The 24,372-nt window shown below is 40.6% G+C and overlaps 1 protein-coding gene across 2 annotated transcripts in view; it reads left to right on the top strand.

Annotated features, from left to right (window-relative positions):
- Positions 1 to 14,167, top strand: part of LOC123732559 (low affinity immunoglobulin gamma Fc region receptor III) — a 37,597-nt gene extending 23,430 nt beyond the window's left edge. For both annotated transcript variants that reach the window (XM_045711826.2, XM_045711825.2), the window contains 4 exons: positions 262 to 342; positions 453 to 510; positions 894 to 936; positions 13,528 to 14,167. In XM_045711826.2, coding sequence (XP_045567782.1) covers positions 262 to 342; positions 453 to 510; positions 894 to 897 — 143 coding nt within the window. In that variant the 3' untranslated portion in view covers positions 898 to 936; positions 13,528 to 14,167. The remainder of the gene's footprint in view (positions 1 to 261; positions 343 to 452; positions 511 to 893; positions 937 to 13,527) is intronic.
- The last annotated feature ends 10,205 nt before the right edge of the window (positions 14,168 to 24,372 follow it).

The raw sequence follows: 24,372 nt of genomic DNA, 5'->3' as shown, positions 1-24,372 counted from the left end.
TGTGTTAATATCCTCTCTCTCTCTCCTGTGTTTAGTTCCAGGTGGATCTGGTCCAGTCTGTGTTAATATCCTCTCTCTCTCCTGTGTTTAGTTCCAGGTGGATCTGGTCCAGTCTGTGTTAATATCCTCTCTCTCTCCTGTGTTTAGTTCCAGGTGGATCTGGTCCAGTCTCTGTTAATATCCTCTCTCTCTCCTGTGTTTAGTTCCAGGTGGATCTGGTCCAGTCTGTGTTAATATCCTCTCTCTCTCTCCTGTGTTTAGTTCCAGGTGGATCTGGTCCAGGTGATGTGACCTATGCTGACATCAACTATACAGAGAAGAGACAACACAACAGGAGGAGAGGTAGGAAGAAGGGAGAGACCAACAACACTCCCCTCATCTTTCTGAAGTAAATAATATGTTTTTACCGTGTTTTTAACAATAGTTGTAACCTGTTTATGTGTTTCTTTCAGAGAACGTCGTTCCAGACCCTGTCTACTCAGCAGTGAAGACAGACAGACAGAGATACAGGTCAGAAGGTCGTTCCAGACCCTGTCTACTTTTTTTCGTGTACCTCACTTTTTGTTCTGATTTACAAATGCAGCACTGTGTAGAGTTTAGATAAACATTGTACCATCTAAACCACTGTGTTTAGTGTAGATCAACATTGTACCATCTAAACCGCTGTGTTTTCTATAACCAAAAATATTGTTTCAGCTCTTTGCAAAAGACGCAAAAACAAAACTTAAGAACGGGAAGGATAGAAATATCTCACAAAGAACAGATCTACCGCTACTTAGATTGGCTTTAAAGCAGTATGACAGATCTATAACAAATATCTATGTGGATTTTGTTGGGTTGCTCAAAAAGTTACATATTGCCATTTTAACAAATGTAATCTGTGTGTCCTTTAGGTAGAGCTGTGTCTGGATCCAGGGACGTAATGTACAGACTGAGGTAGGTCCAGATCACTGTATCACTAACCCTATGTTGTGCATGTTGTGTTATGAATGATGTAGGATGTTGTGTTTGTTATGAATGCTGTAGCTTGTTGTGTTTGTTATGAATGCTGTAGCTTGTTGTGTTATGAATGATGTAGCATGTTGTGTTATGAATGATGTAGTGTGTTGTTAAGTATGATGTATCATGTTGTGTTTGTTATGAATGATGTAGCATGTTGTGTTATGAATGATGTAACACGTTGTGTTATGAATGATGTAGCATGTTGTGTTTGATATGAATGATGTAGCATGTTGTGTTTGCTATGAATGATGTAGCATGTCGTGTTTGTTATGAATGATGTAGCATGTCGTGTTTGTTATGAATTATGTAGCATGTTTTGTTTGTTATGAGTGATGTAGCATGTTGTGTTTGTTATGAATGATGTAGCATGTTTTGTTTGTTATGAATGATGTAGCATGTTGTGTTTGTTATGAATGATGTAGCATGTTGTGTTTGTTATGAATGATGTAGCATGTTGTGTTATGAATGATGTAGCATGTTGTGTTAATTATAAATGATGTAGCATGTTGTGTTTATTATGAATGATGTAGCATGTTGTGTTTGTCATGAATGATGTAGCATGTTGTGTTTGTTATGAATGATGTAGCATGTTTTGTTTGTTATGAATGATGTAGCATGTTGTGTTTGACATGAATGATGTAGCATGTTGTGTTTGTTATGAATGATGTAGCTTGTTGTGTTATGAATGATGTAGTGTGTTGTGTTTGTCATGAATGATGTAGCATGTTGTGTTTGTTATGAATGATGTAGCATGTTGTGTTTGTTATGATGTAGCATGTTGTGTTATGAATGATATAGCATGTTGTGTTTGTTATGATGTAGCATGTTGTGTTTGTTATGATGTAGCATGTTGTGTTATGAATGATGTAGCATGTTGTGTTTGTCATGAATGATGTAGCATGTTGTGTTTGTTATGAATGATGTAGCATGTTTTGTTTGTTATGAATGATGTAGCATGTTGTGTTTGACATGAATGATGTAGCATGTTGTGTTTGTTATGAATGATGTAGCATGTTGTGTATGTTATGATGTAGCATGTTGTGTTATGAATGATGTAGCATATTGTGTTTGTTATGAATGATGAAGCGTGTTGTGTTACGAATGATGTAGCATGTTGTGTTATGAATGATGTAACATGTTGTGTTATGAATGATGTAACATGTTGTGTTATGAATGATGTAGCATGTCGTGTTTGTTATGAATTATGTAGCATGTTTTGTTTGTTATGAGTGATGTAGCATGTTGTGTTTGTTATGAATGATGTAGCATGTTTTGTTTGTTATGAATGATGTAGCATGTTGTGTTTGTTATGAATGATGTAGCATGTTGTGTTTGTTATGAATGATGTAGCATGTTGTGTTATGAATGATGTAGCATGTTGTGTTAATTATAAATGATGTAGCATGTTGTGTTTATTATGAATGATGTAGCATGTTGTGTTTGTCATGAATGATGTAGCATGTTGTGTTTGTTATGAATGATGTAGCATGTTTTGTTTGTTATGAATGATGTAGCATGTTGTGTTTGACATGAATGATGTAGCATGTTGTGTTTGTTATGAATGATGTAGCTTGTTGTGTTATGAATGATGTAGTGTGTTGTGTTTGTCATGAATGATGTAGCATGTTGTGTTTGTTATGAATGATGTAGCATGTTGTGTTTGTTATGATGTAGCATGTTGTGTTATGAATGATATAGCATGTTGTGTTTGTTATGATGTAGCATGTTGTGTTTGTTATGATGTAGCATGTTGTGTTATGAATGATGTAGCATGTTGTGTTTGTCATGAATGATGTAGCATGTTGTGTTTGTTATGAATGATGTAGCATGTTTTGTTTGTTATGAATGATGTAGCATGTTGTGTTTGACATGAATGATGTAGCATGTTGTGTTTGTTATGAATGATGTAGCATGTTGTGTATGTTATGATGTAGCATGTTGTGTTATGAATGATGTAGCATATTGTGTTTGTTATGAATGATGAAGCGTGTTGTGTTACGAATGATGTAGCATGTTGTGTTATGAATGATGTAACATGTTGTGTTATGAATGATGTAACATGTTGTGTTATGAATGATGTAGCATGTTGTGTTTGCTATGAATGATGTAGCATGTTGTGTTTGCTATGAATTATGTAGCATGTTGTGTTTGCTATGAATGATGTAGCATGTTGTGTTTGCTATGAATGATGTAGCATGTTGTGTTTGCTATGAATGATGTAGCATGTTGTGTTTGCTATGAATGATGTAGCATGTTGTGATGAGCTATGAATGATGTAGCATGTTGTGGTTGTGCTATGAATGATGTTGCATGTCGTGGTTGTTATAAATGATGTAGCATGTTGTGTTTGTTATGAATGATGTAGCATGTTGTGTTTGTTATGAATGATGTAGCATGTTGTGTTTGTTATGAATGATGTAGCATGTTGTGTTTGTTATGAATGATGTAGCATGATGTGTTATGAATGATGTAGCATGTTGTGTTATGAATGATGTAGCATGTTGTGTTATGAATGATGTAGCATGTTGTGTTTATTATAAATGATGTAGCATGTTGTGTTTATTATGAATGATGTAGCATGTTGTGTTTGATATGAATGATGTAGCATGTTGTGTTTGCTATGAATGATGTAGCATGTTGTGTTTGCTATGAATGTTGTAGCATGTTGTGTTTGCTATGAATGATGTAGCATGTTGTGTTTGCTATGAATGATGTAGCATGTTGTGTTTGCTATGAATGATGTAGCATGTTGTGTTTGCTATGAATGATGTAGCATGTTGTGTTTGCTATGAATGATGTAGCTTGTTGTGTTTTTTGACGTAGCATGCTCTGTTTGTTATGAATGATGTAGCATGTTGTGTTATGAATGATGTACCATGTTGTGTTATGAATGATGTAGCATGTTGTGTTTATTATAAATTATGTAGCATGTTGTGTTTATTAAGAATGATGTAGCATGTTGTGTTATGAAATGTAGCATGTTGTGTTTGTCATGAATGATGTAGCATGTTGTGTTTGTTATGAATGATGTAGCATGTTGTGTTTTATATCAATGATGTAGCATGTTGTGTTTGCTATGAATGATGTAGCGTGTTGTGTTTGTTATGAATGATGTAGCTTGTTGTGTTTTTTGACGTAGCATGCTCTGTTTGTTATGAATGATGTAACTTTTTATGTTAAAATTATGTAGCATGTTGTGTTGTGAATGATGTAGCATGTTGTGTTGTGAATGATGTAGCATGTTGTGTTATGAATGATGTAGCATGTTGTCTTTATAATGAATGATGTAACATTTTATGTTAAAATGATGTAGCATGTTGTGTTATGAATGATGTAGCGTGTTGTGAATGATGTAGCATGTTGTGTTATGAATGATGTAGCATGTTGTGTTATGAATGATGTAGCATGTTGTGTTATGAATGATGTAGCATGTTGTGTTATGAATGATGTAGCGTGTTGTGTTATGAATGATGTAGCATGTTGTGTTTGTTATGAATGATGTAGCATGTTGTGTTATGAATGATGTAGCATGTTGTGTTATGAATGATGTAGCATATTGTGTTTGTTATGATGTAGCATGTTGTCTTTATAATGAATGATGTAACATTTTATGTTAAAATGATGTAGCATGTTGTGTTATGAATGATGTAGCGTGTTGTGAATGATGTAGCATGTTGTGTTATGAATGATGTAGCATGTTGTGTTATGAATGATGTAGCATGTTGTGTTATGAATGATGTAGCATGTTGTGTTATGAATGATGTAGCGTGTTGTGTTATGAATGATGTAGCATGTTGTGTTTGTTATGAATGATGTAGCATGTTGTGTTATGAATGATGTAGCATGTTGTGTTATGAATGATGTAGCATATTGTGTTTGTTATGATGTAGCATGTTGTGTTTGTTATGAATATGTAGCATGTTGTGTTTATTATGAATGATGTAGCATGTTTGTTATGAATGATGTAGCATGTTGTGTTTTATGATGTAGCATGTTCTGTTTGTTATGAATGATGTAGCATGTTGTGTTATGAATGATGTAGCATGTTTTGTTTGTTATGAATGATGTAGCATGTTGTGTTGTGTTATGAATGATGTAGCATGTTGTGTTATGAATGATGTAGCATGTTGTGTTATGAATGATGTAGCATGTTGTGTTATGAATGATGTAGCATGTTGTGTTATGAATTATGTAGCATGTTGTCTTTGTTATGAATGATGTAACATTTTATGTTAAAATTGATGTAGCATGTTGTGTTATGAGTGATGTAGCATGTTTTGTTTGTTATGAATGATGTAGCATGTTGTGTTTGCTATGAATGATGTAGCATGTTGTGTTTGCTATGAATGATGTAGCATGTTGTGTTATGAATGATGTAGCATGTTGTGTTATGAATGATGTAGCATGTTGTGTTATGAATGATGTAGCATGTTGTGTTATGAATGATGTAGCTTGTTGTGTTGTGAATTATGTTATTTTTACAGGGACAGTGCACATTAATCAATGTTTCAGTAAATGTGTCGGTTTTAGCCAGCCGGCTAATTTTCAACCGCAGTCCCTGGTTGTTAAAAACAATTACAATACAGTCAATCAATGAGCAGCACATGCCTCTGAGCCCAATAAACCAGTGGAGGGGTTTTGTGTCAGCACCCTGACAGAGTCAATAAAGTAGGAATTGAAGGCTATTGCTATTTCGACTGCATCCTGTGTTAGATTGTTATTCACCATGATTTCTAGTCTTTTTGCAGTGTTACTATAGTCTTTCCCTGTTAACTTTTTTAGATTCTTCCAGATAAATTTAGAATTTCCCTTTGATTCACCAGTTATGTTAATAAAAAAGTTTGCCTTGGCCTGTCTGATTTTCTTTCATCACCTTATTTCTCAACATGGTAAACCTACGTCTGTCATGCTCTAATTTGGATTTTAGGTAGCATGTTGTGATGTGAATGATGAAGCATATTATGTTATGAATGATGTTGCATTTGTTATGAATGATTTTGCATTTGTTATGAATGATGTAGCATTTGTTATGAATGATGTAGCATGTTGTGTTTGTTATGAATGATGTAGCATTTTGTGTTACGAATGATGTAGCATTTTGTGTTATGAATGATGTAGCATGTTTGCTATGAATGATGAAGCATATTATTTTAAATTTTAGTCATTTAGCAGACGCTCTTATCCAGAGCGACTTACAGTAGTGAATGCATACATTTATTACATTTTTTTTGTACTGGTCCCCCGTGGGAATCAAACCCACAACCCTGGCGTTGCAAACACCATGCTCTACCAACTGAGCCACACGGGACATTATATTATGTTATGAATGATGTAGCATGTTGTGTTTGTTATGAATGATGTAGCATGTTGTGTTATGAATGATGTAGCATGTTGTGTTATGAATGATGTAGCATGTTGTGTTATAAATGATGTAGCATGTTGTGTTATGAATGATGTAGCTTGTTGTGAAATGTAGCATGTCGTGTTATGAATGATGTAACATGTTGTGAAATGTAGCATGTCGTGTTATGAATGATGTAACATGTTGTGTTTGTTAAGAATGATGTAGCATGTTGTGTTTGTTCGAATCAAATTTTATTGGTCAGATTCACATGGTTAGCAGATGTTAATGCGAGTGTAGCGAAATGCTTGGGCTTCTAGTTCCGACTGTGCAGCAATATCTAACAAGTAATCTAACAATTTCACAACTACCTTATAAACACAAGTGTAAAGGAATGAATATGTACATGTAAATATATGGAAGAGCGATGGCCATGCAGCATAGGCAAGATGCAGTAGATGTTATATAGTACAGTATATACATATGAGATGAGTAATGTAGGGTAAGTAAACATTATATAAAGTGGCGTTGTTTAAAGTGACTAGTGATACATTTATTATATCCAATTTTTAAAGTAGCTAGAGATTTGAGTCAGTATGTTGGCAGCAGCCACTCAATGTTAGTGATGGCTGTTTAACAGTCTGATGGCCTTGAGATAGAAGCTGTTTTTCAGTCTCTTGGTCCCAGCTTTGATGCACCTGTACTGACCTTGCCTTCTGGATGATAGCGGGGTGAACAGGCAGTGGCTCGGGTGGTTGTTGTCCTTGATGATCTTTTTGGCCTTCCTGTGACATCGGGTGCTATAGGTGTCCTGGAGGGCAGGTAGTTTTCCCCCGGTGATGCATTGTGCAGACCTCACTACCCTCTGGAGAGCCTTACGGTTGTGGGCGGAGCAGCTGCCATACCAGGCGGTGATACAGCCCGACAGGATGCTCTCAATTGTGCATCTGTAAAAGTTTGAGGGTTTTAGGTGACAAGCCAAATTTCTTCAGCCTCCTGGGGTTGAAGAGGCGCTGTTGCACCTTCTTCACCACGCTGTGTGTGTCGGTGGACCATTTCAGTTTGTCCGTGATGTGTACGCCGAGGAACTTAAAAGTTTCCACCTTCTCCACTACTGTCCCGTCAATGTAGATGGGGGGCTGCTCCCTCTGCTGTTTCCTGAAGTCCACGATCATCTCCTTTGTTTTGTTGACATTGAGTGTGAGGTTATTTTCCTGACACCACACTCTGAGGGCCCTTACCTCCTCCCTGTAGGCCGTCTCGTCATTGTTGGTCATCAAGCCTACCACTGTAGTGTCGTCTGCAAACTTGATGATTGAGTTGGAGGCGTGCACGGCCACACAGTCATGGGTGAACAGGGAGTACAGGAGAGGGGCCCCAGTGTTGAGGATCAGCGGGGTGGAGATGTTTCCTGCCCTCACCACGTGGGGGCGGCCCATCAGAAAGTCCAGGACCCAGTTGCACAGGGTGGGGTCGAGACCCAGGGTCGAGTTTGGAGGGTACTACGGTGTTAAATGCTGAGCTGTAATTGATGAACAGCATTCTTACATAGGTATTCCTCTTGTCCAGATGGGTTTGTGGAGTGTGGTTGGGATTGCGTCTTCTGTGGACCTATTGGGGCGGTAAGCAAACTGGAGTTGGTCTAGGGTGTCAGGTAGGGTGGAGGTGATATGATCCTTGACTAGTCTCTCAAAGCACTTCATGAAGACGGAAGTGAGTGCTTCGGGGCGATAGTCATTTAGCTCAGTTACCTTAGCTTTCTTGGGAACAGGAACAATGGTGGCCCTCTTGAAGCATGTGGGAACAGCAGAATGGGATAGGGATTGATTGAATATGTCCGTAAACACACCAGCCAGCTGGTCTGCGCATGCTCTGAGGACGCGGCTAGGGTTAACACTTTTAAATGTTTAACTCACGTTGTCCGCGGTAAAGGAGATCCTGCAGGTTATGGTAGATGGCCGTGTCAGGTTGAGGACTGTATTGTCCTCAAAGCGAGTAAAGAAGTTGTTTAATTTGTCTGTGAGCAAGACGTCGGTGTCCGCGATGGGGCTGGTTTTCTTTTTGTAATCCATGATTGACTGTAGCCACATACGTCTTGTGTATGATCCGTTGAATTGCGACTCTACTTTGTCTCTATACTGACGCTTAGCTTGTTTGATTGCTTGCGGAGGGAATACACTGTTTGTATTCTGTCATGTTTCCGGTCGCCTTGCACTGATTAAAAGTAGTTGTTTGTGCTTTCAGTTTTGCGCGAATGCTGCCATCAATCCACGGTTTCTGGTTGGGGAAGGTTTTAATAGTCACCGTGGGTACAACATCACCGATGCAGTTGCCAATAAACTCGCTCACCGAATCAGCGTATACATCAATGTTGTTGTCTGAGGCTATCCGGAACATCAACGTTACAAGAACAGAGAACTGTTTGGCATCTGTGTTGGCTCTAAGATAATTTACCACTGTAACTAAGACTGTCTCTGTGCTGGCTCTAAGATAAGTTACTACTTTAACTACGACTGTCTCTGTGATGGCTCTAAGATAAGTTACCACTTCAACTAAGACTGTCTCTGTGATGGCTCTAAGATCAGTTACCACTTCAACTAAGTCTGTCTCTGTGATGGCTCTAAGATCAGTTACCACTTTAACTAAGACTGTCTCTGTGTTGGCTCTAAGATCAGTTACCACTTTAACTAAGACTGTCTCTGTGATGGCTCTAAGATCAGTTACCACTTTAACTAAGACTGTCTCTGTGATGGCTCTAAGATCAGTTACCACTTTAACTATGGTTGTCTCTGTGCTTTGGTGGGCACAAAAAACAGATTGGAATGGAAGGGTAAAATTGTGATATCATTTTCCTGACCATGCCTGTGTCAACCAGGGAAAATAAATCCATATTGCCTTTGCATATAGTACACATAGTACACATCATCAGACTTCTCATCAGGTCTTGACTGATACCCAGTCTAATGTTGGTTATCTTATCTCTGAAATATGCTGTAAACTCATCACATTTAGATGTGGAGGAAAGTTCACATAGGATTTATCAGGCCATCAATGGTGGAGAAGAGCACTCTCTAATTATTCTGATTAATATCGATCAAGTTAGTAAAATGAGCCCATCTGGCATTTCTAATGGCCTTGTTATATATGATGCTCTCTCATTTCTAATGGCCTTGTTATATATGATGCTCTCTCATTTCTAATGGCCTTGTTATATATGATGCTCTCTCATTTCTAATGGCCTTGTTATATATGATGCTCTCTCATTTCTAATGGCCTTGTTATATATGATGCTCTCTCATTTCTAATGGCCTTGTTATATATGATGCTCTCTCATTTCTAATGGCCTTGTTATATATGATGCTCTCTCATTTCTAATGGCCTTGTTATATATGATGCTCTCTCATTTCTAATGGCCTTGTTATATATGATGCTCTCTCATTTCTAATGGCCTTGTTATATATGATGCTCTCTCATTTCTAATGGCCTTGTTATATATGATGCTCTCTCATTTCTAATGGCCTTGTTATATATGATGCTCTCTCATTTCTAATGGCCTTGTTATATATGATGCTCTCTCATTTCTAATGGCCTTGTTATATATGATGCTCTCTCATTTCTAATGGCCTTGTTATATATGATGCTCTCTCATTTCTAATGGCCTTGTTATATATGATGCTCTCTCATTTCTAATGGCCTTGTTATATATGATTCTCTCTCAGAATATCATAATGGACCTGCAACTTTGACTTCATCCAAATCCACTCTGCCTTTCTGCAATTTCTCTTTAATGTATTAGTTTCCTCAGTCATCCAAGGGCCTCTCCATTTGGATGTGTTCTTTCTCAACTTTACTGGAGCTATGCACCAATGTTTGCCCTTAATTTACAATGTTTTTATTTCATTAACGTTTGGACTGGCAACAAGGTAGTAAAAATCCCCAGTGGTGATCAGAGAAAGCAACATCAACAATAGAGGATATGTCAATAGAAAGCCCCTTGGTAATAACCAGGTCCAGAGTATGGCTGTGGTTATGGGTGGGCCCAGTAGAAAGCCCCATGGTAATAACCAGGTCCAGAGTATGGCTGTGGTTATGGGTGGGCCCAGTAGAAAGCCCCTTGGTTATAACCAGGTCCAGAGTATGGCTGTGGTTATGGGTGGGCCCAGCAGAAAGCCCCTTGGTAATAACCAGGTCCAGAGTATGGCTGTGGTTATGGGTGGGCCCAGTAGAAAGCCCCTTGGTAATAACCAGGTCCAGAGTATGGCTGTGGTTATGGGTGGGCCCAGAAGAAAGCCAGTAGAGCCAAATGGTAGTAACTGGTTCCATTTAAACAGTATAACATGATGCTCTGGTCTGGTGGCTGACATTTAAACAGTATAACATGATGCTCTGGTCTGGTGGCTGACATTTAAACAGTATAACATGATGCTCTGGTCTGGTGGCTGACATTTAAACAGTATAACATGATGCTCTGGTCTGGTGGCTGACATTTAAACAGTATAACATGATGCTCTGGTCTGGTGGCTGACATTTAAACAGTATAACATGATGCTCTGGTCTGGTGGCTGACATTTAAACAGTATAACATGATGCTCTGGTCTGGAGGCTGACATTTAAACAGTATAACATGATGCTCTGGTCTGGAGGCTGACATTTAAACAGTATAACATGATGCTCTGGTCTGGTGGCTGACATTTACAGTATAACATGATGCTCTGGTCTGGTGGCTGACATTTAAACAGTATAACATGATGCTCTGGTCTGGTGGCTGACATTTAAACAGTATAACATGATGCTCTGGTCTGGTGGCTGACATTTAAACAGTATAAGGTTAAATAAGGTTAAATAAAGGTGAAATAAATAAATAAATACAAAAAATAAAAAATAACATGATGCTCAAAATACCCAAAGTCACCAAGCCAAATGTCCTTACAACAGATGTGACCCGTTTCAGGAAACTAGGCGTACAACTGAAAGCATTAGTAAAAATAGAGGCTTCCCCCCCACACACACACATAGGGACTTATCAGAGCAGGATATCTGTGTCTGTTTGAGGTTATAGCTGTATGTGAACAACATCACCCATTGTTAAACGCCTCTGTCCCTCTGTCACACATTTTACATGTATTTTGATATGTTTTTGTCATTTAGCGACTTACAGTAGTGAGTCATTTAGCAGACGCTCTTGTCCAGAGCGACTTACAGAAGTGAGCGGATACATTTTTGTACTTTTCTAAGCACCAGTCTCTACCAACTGAGCCACACAGGACACAGACACTCAAACTGAGCCACACACACAGACATACATGCAGAGAAACAAAAACACACACAAACGCACAGAGTACATGTACCTCCCTCTTCTTCCCTTTACTAACTGTTGCAGCAGGTCTATTTTAGTCTGAATGGGTACGTACAGTTGAAGTCGGAAGTTTACATACACTTAGGTTGGAGTCATTAAATCTCGTTTTTCAACCACTCCACACATTTCTTGTTAACAAACTATAGATTTTGGCAAGTCCGTTAGGACATCTACTTTGTGCAAGACACAAGTAATTTTTCCAACAATTGTTTACAGACAGATTATTTCACTGTATCACAATTCCAGTGGGTCAGATGTTTACATACACTATTGGAGGTGTACCTGTGGATGTATTTCAAGGCCTACTTTCAAACCCATTGCCTCTTTGCTTGACATCATGGGAAAATAAAAATAAATCAGCCAAGACCTCAGAAACAAAATTGAAGACTTCCACAAGTCTGGTTCATCCTTTTTGCAATTTCCAAATGCCTGAAGGTACCACGTTCATCTGTACAAACAATAGTACGCAAGTATAAACACAATGGGACCACGAAGCCATCATACCGCTCAGGAAGGAGACGCGTTCTGAACATACTTTGGTGCAAAAAGTGCAAATCAATCCCAGAACAACAGTAAAGGACCTTGTGAAGTTGCTGGAGGAAACAGGTACAAAAGTATCTATATCCACAGTAAAACGAGTCCTATATTGACATAACCTGAAAGGTCGCTCAGCAAGGAAAAAGCCACTGCTCCAAAACTGCCATAAAAAGCCAGACTACGGTTTGCAACTGCACATGGGGACAAAGATCGTACTTTTTGGAGAAATGTCCTCTGGTCTGATGAAACAAAAATAGAATTGTTTGGCCATAATGACCATCGTTATGTTTAGAGGAAAAAGGGGAGGCTTGCAAGCCAAAGAACACCATCCCAACCGTGAAGCACGGGGGTGGCAGCATCATGTTGTGGGGGTGCTTTGCTGTAGGAGGGACTGGTGCACTTAACAAAATAGATGGCATCATGAGGATGGAAAATGATGTGGATATATTGAAGCAACATCTCAAGACATATGTCAGGAAGTTAAAGCTTGGTCGCAAATGGGTCTTCCAAATGGACAATGACCCCAAGCATACGTCCAAAGTTGTGGCAAAATGGCTTAAGGACAACAAAGTCAAGGTATTGGAGTGGCCATCACAAAGCCCTGCCATCAATCCTATAGAAAATTTGTAGGCAGAACTGAAAGTGTGTGAGAGCAAGGAGGCCTACAAACCTGAATCAGTTACAAAATTCACCCAACTTATTGTGGGAAGCTTGTGGAAGGCTACCTGAAACGTTTGACCCAAGTTAAACAATTAAAAAAAAAAAATACTAATTGAGTGTATGTAAACTTCTGACCCACTGGGAATATGATGAAAGAAATAAAAGCTGAAATAAATAATTCTCTCTACTATTATTCTGACATTTCACATTCTTGAAATAAAGTGGTGATCCTAACTGATCTAAGACAGGACATTTTTACTGGGATTAAATGTCAGGAATTGTGAAAAACTAAGTTTAAATGTAGTTGGCTAAGGTGTATGTAAACTTCCGACTTCAACTGTACGTATTCTGTATGATGTACATTCAGAGTTCTAAACACTTAAAACACAAGTCAAACACCTGATTGAATCAGTCATTATAATTTGACTGTATGTTGGGGTGTATAAATGTATCTAACTACACATTAAACACTGAGACCTGTTGGGGTGTATAAATGTATCTAACTACACATTAAACACTGAGACCTGTTGGGGTGTATAACTGTTCCTGTGGTGTTGGAGGTCTTCACTGTAGTAGACTGGATCAGCTCCTCTGTCCCTCACTCATCTCTCTCTCCTCTCTCTTTACCTAGTGACCCTGTTCATCAGAACGTCATGGTGGGTGGAAAAAGATGCTCTCTTCAGCAGCGGTGAAAAACCACAACCCTGTCGGTCCATCTCTTTACTTCTCATTTCTCTTATTTTCTCTCTCCCTCCTTCCCTTTTCACACCAACACACTTATCTTTAGACGCTGCAGCCTTGACCTCCATCAACAGTATCAGCAACAGAGAGGTGTGAAGTTTCCACAACGGAGTTAGAGTCAGTTTATCATGTACTTCTCTTTAGATGCTGCATCCTTGACCTCCATCAACAGAGTTAGAGTCAGTATATCATGAGAACATACAGACACCACTGACTGGAACCAGCTGACAGTATCAGTTGTAAAGGCTTCATTACTACTAATAGAAGGAAAGTTGTAGTGTTATGTCCATGATGAATGATGTAAAGGCTTCATTACTACTAACAGAAGGAAAGTTGTATTGTTATGTCCATGATGAATGATGTAAAGGTTTCAATGTGTTTTATATTGAGCTGCTCTGTTAAATTCTGTTTGTTCATGTGAAATTGGAAATTGTATTTTTCTATAATGTCATTGTGTGTGTTTAGCTTGAGCAACACCATTGTATGGTTGCTAACTTGTCAAATAAAGCTTCCTAAAATGTGTTAGAAAATGTGTCAGTTTGTCACTTTCATGTTCCACTACTGAAGACATTGGCTCTAATCTAGTGGAGTAATAACATGTTCCACTACTGAAGACATTGTCTCTAATCTAGGTTGGAGTAGTAACATGTTCCACTACTGAAGACATTGGCTCTAATCTAGTGGAGTAATAACATGTTCCACTACTGAAGACATTGTCTCTAATCTAGGTTGGAGTAATAACATGTTCCACTACTGAAGACATTGTCTCTAATCTAGTGGAGTAATAAATGTTCATCTGAGCAGTCAACAGTGGAGTTAACATGTTCCACTACTGAAGACATTGTCTCTAATCTAGGTTGGAGTAATAACATGTTCCACTACTGAAGACATTGTCTCTAATCTAGGTTGCGCCTTTATATTTCTAGAAAATGAACAACTAAAGAAGAATGTTTCACTTCTTTTTTTGACTTCTCCAACCCCAAAACCCGGCCTGGTCTCATTGGTCTGTTTCACAACCATTACCCAAAGTCTGGCGATATTGTGCCTCTGGGTTTAGAAATTTCTGGTGGTGTTAGCACCAACAGAAAAGGTTTGAATCCTAAGCAACCTGCCTCCACATTGTTTGAAGTACAATAGACCAAACATAGCTACCATAGTAGGTGAAATCTGTGTGCTGGAAAACCTTGGTAGAGCATGGGTGTAGAAGGCATTTTGGTTGTCACGGCTGTCGGAAGGAGCGGACCAAAATGCAGCGTGTTTGTAGTTCCACATATTTATTTAGACTGTGAAACTTAATGCAATACATAAATAACTGAATAGACAAAACAACAAACCGTGATGCAGAGGAGAAACAAACACTACTCACAAAATATAATCACTCACAAAAACAGGTGGGACAAACATCAGCTTAAATATGACCTCCAATTAGAGACAACGACGACCAGCTGCCTCTAATTGGAGATCATACCAAACAAAACCAACATAGAAATACAAAACTAGAAACTGAACATAGAAATACAAAACATAGACAAACACCCCCTGTCACACTATGACCTACTATACCATAGAAAATAACAACTTACTATGGTCAGGACGTGACAGTGGTGCTCATGTGAATTTCCTTTCTTTTTCGGCTAAAGACCAATGCCTACTTCTCACCTAAAATATATATTTTTTTCAGTATAAGACAGACAGACAGACAGACAGGTCAGAAGGTCATTCCAGATGCTGTCTACTTAGACCTGCTTTAAAGTAGAATAACAGATCTATAACTTTCACTTCTATGTGATTTTGGTCGGGTCACCCAAAAAGTTACATGTTGACACTTTAACAAATTAAATCTGTATGTACTTTAGGTAGAGCTGTATCTGGACCCAGGGAAGTAATGTACAGACTGAGGTAGGCCCAGATCACTGTATCACTAACCCTAATGTACAGATTGAGGTAGGTCCAGATCACTGTATCACTAACCCTAATGTACAGACTGAGGTAGGTCCATATCACTGTATCACTAACCCTAATGTACAGACTGAGGTAGGTCCAGATCACTGTATCACTAACCCTGATGTACAGACTGAGGTAGGTCCAGATCACTGTATCACTAACCCTAATGTACAGACTGAGGTCAAACAAATCAAATTATGTATGTCACATTCGCTGAATACAACCTTACAGTGAAATGCTTACGACCCCCTAACCAAAAGTGCAGTTTCAAGAAAATACGGAAAGAATAAGATTTAAAAGTAACAAGTTATTAAAGAGCAGCAGTAAAAAATAACAATATATACAGGGGGTGCCGGTACAGAGTCAATGTGCGGGGACACCGGTTAGTTGAGGTAGTATGTACATGAACTTAGAGTTAATTAAAGTGACTATGCATAGATGACAACAGAGAGTGGCAGTGGTGTGGAGAGGGGGGGGGGGCAATGTGAATAGTCTGGGTGGCCGTTTGACTAGATGTTCAGGAGTCTTATGGCTTTGGGGTAGAAGCTGTTTTTTGAACTTGAAGCTCTCAACCTGCTTCACTGCAGCCCCTTCTATGAGAATGGGGGCATGCTCTGTCTTCTTTTTCCTGTAGTCCACAATCATCTCCTTTGTCTTGATCACATTGAGGGAGAGGTTGGTGTCCTGGCACCACACGGTCAGGTCTCTGACCTCCTCCCTATCGGCTGTCTCATTGTTGTCGGTGATCAGGCCTACCACTGTTGTGTCATCAGCAAATTTAATGATGGTGTTGGAGTCGTGCCTGGCAATGCAGTCATGAGTGAACAGGGAGTACAGGAGGGGACTGAGCACGCACCGCTGAGGGGCCCCCGTGTTGAGGAACAACGTGGCGGATGTGTTGTTACTACCCTTAACACCTGGGGGTGACACGTCAGGAAGTCCAGGATCCAGTTGCAGAGGGAGGTGTTTAGTCCCAGTGTCATTAGCTTATTGATGAGCTTTGAGGGCACTATGGTGTTGAATGCTGAGCTGTAGTCAATGAACAGCATTCTCACATAGGTGTTCCTTTTGTCCAGGTGGGAAAGGGCAGTGTGGAGTGCAATAGAGACTGCATCATCTGTGGATCTGTTGGTGCTGTATGCAAACTCGAGTGGGTCTAGGGTTTCTGGGATGATGGTGTTGATGTGAGCCATGACCAGCCTTTCAAAGCACTTCATGGCTACAGACGTGAGTGCTGGCAGGAATGGAGTCATTTAGGCAGGTTTGTTTAGTGTTCTTGGCCACAGTCACTATGGTGGTCTGCTTAAGTCTGGGCTAGGGGGCAGTATTTTCACGTCCGGATGAAAAACGTACCCAATTTAAACAGGTTACTACTCTGGCCCAGAAACTAGAATATGCATATTATTAGTAGATTTGGATAGAAAACACTTTGAAGTTTCTAAAACTGTTTGAATGGTGTCTGTGAGTATAACAGAACTCATATGGCAGGCAAAAACCTGAGAAAAATACAACCAGGAAATGAAAATCTGGTGCCTGTAGTTTTTTCAAGTCATTGCCAATCGAACACACAGTGAGTTAGGTTTCATTTTGCACTTCCTAAGGCTTCCACTAGATGTCAACAGTCTTTAGAAAGTTGTTTGAGGATTCTATGGTGAACAGAGAGCCAACAAGAAGGCTGGGAAGTTGGTGACCCAGGGAAGGACATCAGTTAATTGGCGCGCATTCATGCGAGAGTTAGCTGTGTTCCAAAACGTTTTTCAAGACGATGGAATCGTCCGGTTGGAACATTACTGAATTTTCACGTTCTAAAGGCCCTAAAGATTGATGCTTTACAACGTTTGACATGTTTGAACGAACGTAAACAGAACTTTTTTTGACTTTTCGTTGTGACATTTTCCTCACGCTTCCTACACTTGGAGTAGCTTACAACAAGGAGTTAACAACAAGGAGTTATTTGGACATAAATTATGATCTTTATCGAACAAAACAACATTTATTGTGGACCTGGGATTCCTGGAAGTGCCTTCTGATGAAGATTATTAAAGGTAAGTGAATATTTCTAATGCTATTTATGCATTTAGATGACTCCAAAATGGCGGGTATCTGTAATTGCCTGATGTATTTTTCTGAGCCCCGTACACAGATTATTGCAAAGTGTGCTTTCCCAGTAAAGTTATTTTGAAATCTGTCAACGCGGTTGCATTCAGGAGATGTTAATCTATAATTCTTTGAATAACAGTTTAATATTTTATCAACGTTTATAATGAGTATTTTTGTAAATTGTTGTGCTAATTCACCGAAAGTTTTGGGGGAAATACATTTTCTGAACGTCACGCGTCAATGTAAAATTGGGTTTTTGGATATAAATATGAACTTGATAGAACAAAAAATGCATGTTTTGTCTAACATAATGTCCTAGGAGTGTCATCTGATGAAGATCGTCAAAGGTTAGTACATAATTTTAGCTGGTTTTCTGCTTTTGGTGACGCTTGTCCTTGCATTGAAAATGGCTGTGTGTAATTTTTTGTCTATGTACTGTCCTAACATAACGCGGTCACTCTCCATCACCACCCCCGCTCTGATTTTTCACTGGCTGCACGGTGAGTGGGACGATAGCGTCCCAAACATGATGGTATTACAGACTCAGAGGTTGAAAATGTCAGTAAAGACACTTGCTAGTTGGTCAGCGCATGCTCGCAGTACACATCCTGGTAATCCATCTGGCCCTGTGGCCTTGTGAATGTTGACCTGTTTGAAGGTCTTACTCACATCGGCTGTGGAAAGCGTGATCACACAGTCTTCCGGTACAGCTGGTGCTCTTATGCATATTTTAGTGTTTTTTGCCTCGAAGCGAGCATAGAAGTAGTTTCGGTCGTCCAGTAGGCTGGTGTCACTGGGCAGCTTTCAGCTGTGCTTCCCTTTGTAGTCTGTAATGGTTTGCAGGCCCTGCCACATCCAACAAGCGTCAGAGCTGGTGTAGTACAACTCGATCTTAGTCCTGTATTGCCTCTTTGCCTTTTTGATGGTTCGTCGGAGGGCATAGCGGGATTTCTTGTAAGCTTCCAGGTTAGAGTCCCGCTTCTTGAAAGCGGCCACTCTAGCCTTTAGCTCAGTGTGGATGCTGCCTGTAATCCGTGGCTTCTGGTTGGGGTATGTACATACAGTCACTGTGGGAAGGACATCATCGATGCCATTGGAGGAATCCCGGAACATATTCTAGTCTGTGCTATCAAAACCGTCCTGTAGCATAGCTTCATCTGACCACTTTTTGATTGATCTAGTCGCTGGTGCTTCCTGCTTTAATTTTTGCTTGAAGGTCACACCTTCATTCAGCCTCTGTTACATCAGGCAATCTGACAGTCTATGAACAATGGAGCATGTTATGAATTTTTTATATATGTTTTAATTTACCTTTATTTACCTAGGCAAGTCAGTTAAGAACAAATTCTTATATTCAATGATGCCCCAATCATGAATGATGTTGTACGTTGTGTTTGTTATGAACGGTGTAGCATGTTGTGTTATGAATGATGTAGCATGTTATATGATGAATGACATAGTATGTTGTGTTATGAATGATGTAGCATGTTGTGTTTGTTATGAATGATGTAGCATGTTGTGTTATGAAGGATGTAGCATGTTGTGTTGTGAATGATGTAGCATGTTGTGTTTGTTAATAATGATGTAGCGTGTTGTGTTATGAATGATGTAGCATGTTGTGTTATGAATGATGTATCATGTTGTGTTATGAATGATGTAGTATATTACATGATGAATGACATAGCATGTTGTGTTATGAATGATGTAGCATGTTGTGTTTGTTATGAATGATGTAGCATGTTGTGTTATGAAGGATGTAGCATGTTGTGTTGTGAATTATGTAGCATGTTGTGTTTGTTAATAATGATGTATCATGTTGTGTTATGAATGATGTAGCATGTTGTGTTATGAATGACGTAGCTTGTTGAGTTTGTTATGAATTAAGTAGCATGTTGTGTAATGAATGATGTAGCATGTTGTGTTTGTTATGAATGATGTAGCATGTTGTGTTTGTTATGAATGATGTAGCATGTTGTGTTATGAATGATGTAGCATGTTGTGTTATGAATGATGTAGCATGTTGTGTTTGTTATGAATGATGTAGCATGTTGTGTTTGTTATGAATGATGTAGCATGTTGTGTTTGTTATGAATGATGTAGCATGTTGTGTTGTGAATGATGTAGCATGTTGTGTTTGTTATGAATGATGTAGCATGTTGTGTTTGTTATGAATGATGTAGCATGTTGTGTTATGAATGATGTAGGATGTTGTGTTATGAATGATGTAGCATGTTGTGTTTGTTATGAATGATGTAGCATGTTGTGTTTGTTATGAATGATGTAGCATGTTGTGTTTGTTATGAATGATGTGGCATGTTGTGTTATTAATGATGTAGCGTGTTGTGTTTGTTATGAATGATGTAGCATGTTGTGTTTGTTGTGAATGATGTAGCATGTTGTGTTTGTTATGAATGATGTAGCATGCTCTACCAGCTCTTCTGAACTACTCTGTCTGTCTTCCTTGTACCCAACCCACTGCACCCAGAGGTCTTGTATCTGTCAGTATAACACCCAACCCGCTCTACCCAGAGGCCTTGTATCTGTCAGTATAACACCCAACCCGCTCTACCCAGAGGCCTTGTATCTGTCAGTATAACACCCAACCCACTCTACCCAGAGGCCTTGTATCTGACAGTATAACACCCAACCCACTATACCCAGAGGCCTTGTATCTGTCAGTATAACACCCAACCCACTCTACCCAGAGGCCTTATATCTGTCAGTATAACACCCAACCCGCTCTACCCAGAGGCCTTGTATCTGTCAGTATAACACCCAACCCACTCTACCCAGAGGCCTTATATCTGTCAGTATAACACCCAACCCACTCTACCCAGAGGCCTTGTATCTGTCAGTAAGTAGCTTGCAGCATGTAGCATTGTGAGGTTGTGTTGTGTGTTACAGTGTGAGAGAGAGACATGGAATGCAACACAATGTGCTTCACAGGAAAAAATATAGAAAACTATGAAAATGTAAACTAAAATTGTCACGGCTGTCGTAGAGATTAGACCAAGGCGCAGCGGGTACGTGAATACTCATACTTTTTTTATTATTTAAAGTGAGTAACGGGAAAAACAAGAAACAGAACGACAGCTAACAGATTTTCTAAACAAACAGCAGTGCAAATACAATTACCCACAATCAACCAGGTGAAAACAAGCTCCCTAAGAATGACTCCCAATCAGGAACAACGATGTACAGCTGTTCCTGATCGAGAGCCACACAGACCAACACAGAAATACACAAACTAGAAAACCCCTAGAAAACCAAAAACCAGAACATACACCCAAACCCCGGAACACATAAATACAACGCCCCTCTAACCTACACATAACCCCCAGACCACATACAACAAATACCCTCTGCCACGTCCTGACCAAACTACAATAACAAATAATCCCTAATACTGGTCAGGACGTGACAAAAATATTTACTACACAACAAACATAAGAGGATAAGAAACTAAATAAAAACAATTAAAACTGAATGACTAAAAAGAACCTGAGGAAAAGCAAAGCTACATATCGTTTTTAAATATGTCCACAGTTTCAGCCCCCCTCAGGTTCTCTGGCAGGTTATTCCAGAGGCTGGGGGCATAGTAACTAAAGGCTGGGGGCATAGTAACTAAAGGCTGGGGGCATAGTAACTAAAGGCTGGGGGCATAGTAACTAAAGGCTGGGGGCATAGTAACTAAAGGCTGGGGACATAGTAACTAAAGGCTGGGGACATAGTAACTAAAGGCTGGGGGCATAGTAACTAAAGGCTGGGGGCATAGTAACTAAAGGCTGGGGGCATAGTAACTAAAGGCTGGGGACATAGTAACTAAAGGCTGGGGGCATAGTAACTAAAGGCTGGGGGCATAGTAACTAAAGGCTGGGGGCATAGTAACTAAAGGCTGGGGACATAGTAACTAAAGGCTGGGGGCATAGTAACTAAAGGCTGGGGACATAGTAACTAAAGGCTGGGGACATAGTAACTAAAGGCTGGGGGCATAGTAACTAAAGGCTGGGGACATAGTAACTAAAGGCTGGGGGCATAGTAACTAAAGGCTGGGGGCATAGTAACTAAAGGCTGGGGACATAGTAACTAAAGGCTGGGGGCATAGTAACTAAAGGCTGGGGGCATAGTAACTAAAGGCTGGGGGCCCATAGTAACTAAAGGCTGGGGGCATAGTAACTAAAGGCTGGGGGCCCATAGTAACTAAAGGCTGGGGGCATAGTAACTAAAGGCTGGGGGCATAGTAACTAAAGGCTGGGGACATAGTAACTAAAGGCTGGGGGCATAGTAACTAAAGGCTGGGGGCATAGTAACTAAAGGCTGGGGGCATAGTAACTAAAGGATGGGGGCATAGTAACTAAAGGCTGGGGCCATAGTAACTAGAGGCTGGGGACATAGTAACTAAAGGCTGGGGACATAGTAACTAAAGGCTGGGGACATAGTAACTAAAGGCTGGGGGCATAGTAACTAGAGGCTGGGGGCATAGTAACTAAAGGCTGGGGGCATAGTAACTGAAGGCTGGGGGCATAGTAACTAAAGGCTGGGGGCATAGTAACTAGAGGCTGGGGGCATAGTAACTAAAGGCTGGGGGCATAGTAACTAAAGGCTGGGGGCATAGTAACTAAAGGCTAGGGGCCCATAGTAACTAAAGGCTGGGGCCATAGTAACTAAAGGCTGGGGACATAGTAACTAAAGGCTGGGGACATAGTAACTAAAGGCTGGGGACCCATAGTAACTAAAGGCTGGGGCCATAGTAACTAAAGGCTGGGGGCATAGTAACTAAAGGCTGGGGCCATAGTAACTAAAGGCTGGGGGCCCATAGTAACTAAAGGCTGGGGCCATAGTAACTAAAGGCTGGGGGCCCATAGTAACTAAAGGCTGGGGACATAGTAACTAAAGGCTGGGGGCATAGTAACTAAAGGCTGGGGGCATAGTAACTAAAGGCTGGGGGCCCATAGTAACTAAAGGCTGGGGGCATAGTAACTAAAGGCTGGGGCCATAGTAACTAAAGGCTGGGGGCCCATAGTAACTAAAGGCTGGGGCCATAGTAACTAAAGGCTGGGGGCCCATAGTAACTAAAGGCTGGGGACATAGTAACTAAAGGCTGGGGACATAGTAACTAGAGGCTGGGGGCATAGTAACTAAAGGCTGGGGGCATAGTAACTAGAGGCTGGGGGCATAGTAACTAAAGGCTGGGGGCATAGTAACTGAAGGCTGGGGGCATAGTAACTAAAGGCTGGGGGCATAGTAACTAGAGGCTGGGGGCATAGTAACTAAAGGCTGGGGGCATAGTAACTAAAGGCTGGGGGCATAGTAACTAAAGGCTGGGGGCCCATAGTAACTAAAGGCTGGGGCCATAGTAACTAAAAGCTGGGGACATAGTAACTAAAGGCTGGGGACATAGTAACTAAAGGCTGGGGACCCATAGTAACTAAAGGCTGGGGCCATAGTAACTAAAGGCTGGGGGCATAGTAACTAAAGGCTGGGGCCATAGTAACTAAAGGCTGGGGGCCCATAGTAACTAAAGGCTGGGGCCATAGTAACTAAAGGCTGGGGGCCCATAGTAACTAAAGGCTGGGGACATAGTAACTAAAGGCTGGGGGCATAGTAACTAAAGGCTGGGGGCATAGTAACTAAAGGCTGGGGGCCCATAGTAACTAAAGGCTGGGGACATAGTAACTAAAGGCTGGGAACATAGTAACTAAAGGCTGGGGGCATAGTAACTAAAGGCTGGGAGCATAGTAACTAAAGGCTGGGGGCATAGTAACTAAAGGCTGGGGGCATAGTAACTAAAGGCTGGGGGCATAGTAACTAAAGGCTGGGGGCCCATAGTAACTAAAGGCTGGGGCCATAGTAACTAAAGGCTGGGGGCATAGTAACTAAAGGCTGGGGACATAGTAACTAAAGGCTGGGGCCATAGTAACTAGAGGCTGGGGACATAGTAACTAGAGGCTGGGGGCATAGTAACTAAAGGCTGGGGACATAGTAACTAAAGGCTGGGGCCATAGTAACTAAAGGCTGGGGGCATAGTAACTAAAGGCTGGGGGCATAGTAACTAAAGGCTGGGGGCATAGTAACTAGAGGCTGGGGGCATAGTAACTAAAGGCTGGGGGCATAGTAACTAAAGGCTGGGGGCATAGTAACTAAAGGCTGGGGGCCCATAGTAACTAAAGGCTGGGGCCATAGTAACTAAAGGCTGGGGACATAGTAACTAAAGGCTGGGGACATAGTAACTAAAGGCTGGGGACCCATAGTAACTAAAGGCTGGGGCCATAGTAACTAAAGGCTGGGGGCATAGTAACTAAAGGCTGGGGCCATAGTAACTAAAGGCTGGGGGCCCATAGAAACTAAAGGCTGGGGCCATAGTAACTAAAGGCTGGGGGCCCATAGTAACTAAAGGCTGAGGACATAGTAACTAAAGGCTGGGGGCATAGTAACTAAAGGCTGGGGGCATAGTAACTAAAGGCTGGGGGCCCATAGTAACTAAAGGCTGGGGGCATAGTAACTAAAGGCTGGGGCCATAGTAACTAAAGGCTGGGGGCCCATAGTAACTAAAGGCTGGGGCCATAGTAACTAAAGGCTGGGGGCCCATAGTAACTAAAGGCTGGGGACATAGTAACTAAAGGCTGGGGACATAGTAACTAGAGGCTGGGGGCATAGTAACTAAAGGCTGGGGGCATAGTAACTAGAGGCT

Source organism: Salmo salar, chromosome 18 (genome assembly GCF_965601325.2).
Source record: "Salmo salar chromosome 18, fSalSal1, whole genome shotgun sequence".
NCBI lineage: Eukaryota > Metazoa > Chordata > Actinopteri > Salmoniformes > Salmonidae > Salmo > Salmo salar.
Note: the sequence above shows the minus strand (reverse complement) of the source record. Positions and strands in the feature narration are given on the sequence as shown.